The sequence below is a fragment of the Hipposideros armiger genome, unplaced genomic scaffold, assembly GCF_001890085.2.
Source record: "Hipposideros armiger isolate ML-2016 unplaced genomic scaffold, ASM189008v1 scaffold_87, whole genome shotgun sequence".
Taxonomy (NCBI): domain Eukaryota; kingdom Metazoa; phylum Chordata; class Mammalia; order Chiroptera; family Hipposideridae; genus Hipposideros; species Hipposideros armiger.
In genome coordinates, this window is record NW_017731437.1 from 551,296 (window position 1) to 556,072 (window position 4,777).

Here is a 4,777-nt window from a genome sequence, read left to right on the forward strand (position 1 = left end):
TGCCCTGCCCAAGCTGAGCTGCCGCTGAGCTGCCAAGAGGTGGCAGGGTGGCTCAGCTAAAAAAAAAAAAAAAAAGACTATTGCCAGCCAAATTCATTGTCTGCCAGAAATATTTATCGATTGCCAACTTTGTGCCAGTGTCTCTTCTAGGCAGTGAATGAGAATCCTTGAGGCTCCTGCCCTTGTGAACTTTCACCTCTTTATGGGGCATGTAATAATCATTTAGGAGAACGATTTCAGGCACTGAGAAATGCTGTTGCAATGGGCCAGATGAGAGTTGATGACGTCTTGGATTAGACTGGTGGAAGTGGTAAGTGGCTGGATTCAGGCTTATTTGAGAGTGAAACACGATTTTCTGATAGATTGGACATAGGTGGTGAGGGAAAGAGAAGAATCAAGGATTATTCGAACAGCTGGAGGAGGTTTTGTCCAGTGAAGGAGTGAAATGAGCATCAAGAGTTCTTTTCTTGGCTCTTGATGTTGTGGTTATAGCTCTAGAAGTTAAATACTCTATAAAGGTGTGGCTTAGGCATTGGAGGTATGAACCTGAGACTCAAAGGGATTGGTCTGAGTTGGAGCGAAAAATTGAGTGTCATTGTCAAAGAGATGGCACAGAATCTGTGGGATTGGAGGTCCCTGCCTTTTCAGTGAGTAAGAAACAGTTCAATTCCTTTTTTATTTTTATTTTTTTATTTTATTTATTTATTTTTTTTTTAAAGATTTTTATTGGGGAATTGAGGGATGTGAACAGCGCTTGGGAATTGGGGGAAGGGGAACAGACAAGTTGCTGTCCTTTGTTTCTTCAGTCTAGTTGTGGAGGACGTCGCTTCACTGGCCCATGTTGGTAATATCATTGCGCTTTTCCCAGGTGAGGCAGTCACTTGCCAGCCATTGGATGGCCACTCACGGCGGCTCACAGCAGCTCACGGTAGCTCGCCCGCTGCTGGCCAGCCTCACTGCAGCCTGCGCGGTTGCTGGCGACTCACTGCAGTGCCGCAACTCCAGGTCGAGCTGTTGTTCACCATTTTAGCTGTAGAGGGCGCAGCGTCACTGGCCCTCATGTGGCATCCGAACCAGGGCCCTGCTGCTCAGAGCTGGCGTCCCAAACCAACTCTTAACCAACGTGCCACTCGGCTGGCTTCCTTTTTAATTTTTTTTAACTTCCGTTTTTCTAAACTACACATCACTAAAGTACAATGTAATAATTGATTAGGTTGTAGCTTTCCTTTTTACCAACACCCAAGAAGTGGTAGGCTGAGTTGAGGTGCCCCACAAAGCTCACTTGCTTGCTTAGGGTCTCATAGACTGGGCTGATTGCAACCACATTCAGCTAAGTACATAGATTAGAACTTAACATTCATGACCACTGATTTCTAGGATTATACTTGCAAGTCAGTTGAAAGCAAAGCCTTTAGTAGGAATAACAGTTTCTGTGCCTTATTTTTTTACTAGTTTATTCCAGGAGTGAATTCCAAGAAGAGGCAAATGTGTTTTGACTGGGGTCCAGGGGAGATGCTGGTGTGCGAAACCTCCTTCAACCAAAAAGGTAGGTACTATTGTTTTTTTTTTTTTTTTTGAATTTTATAAAACTTTTTTTTTAAATTAATTAATTAATTTATTTTTATTGTTAGTTTCAGGTGTACAGAACAATGCAATAGTTACCCTTTTCACTATTGTTTTTTCTTCCAGACTATGTGTCTTGGCACATTTAGTTGTTTTTTTTTTTTATTCTCTCAGATTTGAACTTATTTTCTACTATTTTTATTTTCAAATCTTTAGCTGTTTAAGATTTTCATTGATTTATGAGACCTGCCAGATGTTGAACTCAGGCAAAAAAATTAATTAACAGTAGTCTTCCTGGTGTTAAAAAAGGCTTTCTTTATATCTAAAAACTTCAAGCTTTCCCCGCTTCTTGTCCAGAGTGACTCAGTACCCTTCATAGCAGCCCTCTTATTGTGAAACTTTGCAGATCTCATAGCCCTTACCTTTATGTTATCAGTGCGAACTCAGTTGAATTCTGTAGGCTGTTGACGCATAGCACAAGTGAGCTGGAGAGTGAAATGACTTGGCCTTGGCTTTGTTCTCTAAGCTCCATCAGATATTGGACATGAATTTTTCTCCTGGTACAGACTCCCACTAGTAGCAAGATAAAACTGAAATCTTGACATTTGATTGTGCTTTCTCCTTTTTAAGAGAGGCGTATCAGGAAATGTTGAAGAGATTTTCTTGCACATCTTTGACAGCTTCTTTATCCAAAGGTGGAGGTTTTTGTCTTTTATAAGGAGCAAGTTGAGCTAATGAAAGTCTTAAAATTTTGGTAAATTATCATGGTGTGCAGCTCATGTAAATTTTAAGCTATGTAGTTTTTCTTGATTTTATAGTTAACAGTTGTTCCTAAAGTTGCTAAATATTTATCAGATATCTCAAGCTTGGCAGAGCTATAGAATCTGCCAAAGTGACAGTTGCTCAGAACAGAAACTTCTGTGAATGTGTCCGCATGGCCTGTTTTCATACTTAATGGGAAAGCTTATCAACATTTCAATTTTGTCCTCTGTTGTTGAAAACACAGGTTTTCTTTTGTTTGTTTACTTATATCTATTGAAATCAGATTCAAGACAAGCCATTGAACATCATCACAACTTGAAATTTCCACAAGTTGGTGGTTTACACAATTTCCAGGTACAATTTATAGATTGGTGCTGCAGACAGAGATTTTTTTTTTTTTTTTTTTTTTTGTAGCTGAGCCATCCTACCACCTGTTCGCAGCTCAGTGGCATCTCAGCTTGGGCCGGGCATCAAACCACTGTTGCTTAGAGCTTGCACTCTTGAGTGAGCTCTTAACCAACTGAGCCACTCAGCTGGCCCTAAAATAGTCAATTCTTGATTCTTTGTTTTAGAGGTAATGGCAGTACAAAGTAATACAAAAAAAATATTCACTTGACTATGACTTTGGCTATAGATTTATCTTATCTATTGAGTTTTACATAGGCTAACATTAAGTGAGTTTACTTTTTTCAGTATATTTCAATTGTTGGAGGTGAAAGATAGTTTCAAAATATGCTGGTGAGTTGAGAAGTAAAGTCTGAGAGTAAACATTAGTGTTTAAAAATTCATGTATGGATAATTGATACAGGATAATTTGTGTAATTTTTTACAAATGAAACAAGTAGCAAAGAAGCTGAACCTTTTGTAATTAGGTATTTGATTAAAAAATTTTAGAGTGGGTTCTTTTATGAAGATGATAGCGATAGATGTTTAATTTCTTTTTCCTATTTTGTTTCAGGAAAATCAGAGACAGTGCCCGGCTGCCCTTTTATCCATATTGTCCGGAAGGATTTAGATGTTTACTCTCAAATCTTGAGAAAACTCTTCAATGAATCCCATGGAATCTTTGTGGGCCTCCAGAGAATTGAAGAAGAATTAACTGGAAAATCCAGAAAAGCTCAGTAAGTAGGCTGTTGATAGGTGCTAAAGTCCACAACTACATTGTGAAAAGCCAAATGAAATAATCCCTGTCCTTTCACGTGATGGATGGATCACCTGGAGAGATAAGGGACTCCTGGTTCTATTTTGTGGCCCCTATACTAGGCAGAGTGAGTGGTCAGAGATGGAAATGTCTTCCAGGCAATGGGCCAATGGTGTTGATTGACTTGTTGGCTTGATAAGCCATCCTTGTTTGTAGTCCTAATCATTTACTCCCCAAAGAAGAAAGTTTAGGCCAAATAAGCACCTGAGATTCATTGAACGAGGTCCTACTATTGGGAGATTTTGAAATTAATGTAAAAATGAGTTTTGTTTTTGAAGAATTATTCTCAAGGCATTTTTTGGCAAGAGACCAGGAAACTATTGTACTATTTATAGACTAGGATTGCTGAAGTGTGGTTCCTGAGTTAACTGCATCAATGATAGGTACTTGATAACTGCAGATTTCTGGGCCCCACCTCAGATCATCAAAATAAAAATTTCTGGGGGTGGATCCTAAAATCTCCAGGTGAGTGTTCAGCACAGTGGAGTTTGAGAACCCCTGTGTTAGGTTTTTATTAGTGTCCATTCATATTGTGAGGCCTGGGCAGTGTCGGTATTCGTATTGCGAAATCCCCAGTTTCTCCCTCCCCTTGTGTTTCTCCTTTACTCTCACACTCACAACACTTCTGACACCAGATGTGTATGGGTTTTTCCCCTACCAAGCAGTTCTGTGATACTAGCCAGGTGTCCTACAATTTAACTCAATTCTGACACTACGTGGCGATAGTGTCACATTCCATAGGTTAAGGGCCCTGCACTTCAGATGCCAAACACAAGTAGTGGGTCTCCAGGTAACCCACCACTTTTGTCCGACTTAGCTACAAATCAGAGGTTCCCAGGATCCTCTCGGGTCAGATTAATTTGCTCGAGTGGCTCACGGGACTCAGGGAAACACTTAGGTTTACTAGTTTATTAAAGGATATGATAAAGGATACAGATGAAAAGGTACACAGGGTGAGGTCTGGGCGGGTCCCGAGCACGAGAGTTCCCGTGGAGTTGAGGTGTGTCACCCTCTTGGTCTGTGGATGTGTTTGCCTCCCTGGAAGCTCTCTGAACCCACACTATTGGGATTCTGTGAAGGCTTCCTCACGTAGGCGTGAGCGATCATTTCCAGGCCTCTACCCCCTCCAGGGAAGAGGTGCTCAGGGATGAAAATTTTTTTTTTTTTTTTTTAGCTGAGCCATCCCGCCACCTGTTGGCAGCTCCGCGGCTGCTCAGCTCGGGCTGACTCGAACCACTGTTGCTCAGAGCT

The 4,777-nt window shown here is 40.8% G+C and overlaps 1 protein-coding gene across 3 annotated transcripts in view; it reads left to right on the forward strand.

Annotated features, from left to right (window-relative positions):
• NUP85 (nucleoporin 85) overlaps nucleotides 1–4,777 on the forward strand; it is a 29,560-nt gene that overhangs the window by 3,499 nt on the left and 21,284 nt on the right. For all 3 annotated transcript variants that reach the window (XM_019644329.1, XM_019644328.1, XM_019644330.1), the window contains exons 2-3: nucleotides 1,453–1,546; nucleotides 3,284–3,446. In XM_019644329.1, the coding sequence (XP_019499874.1) occupies nucleotides 1,453–1,546; nucleotides 3,284–3,446 (257 nt within the window). The remainder of the gene's footprint in view (nucleotides 1–1,452; nucleotides 1,547–3,283; nucleotides 3,447–4,777) is intronic.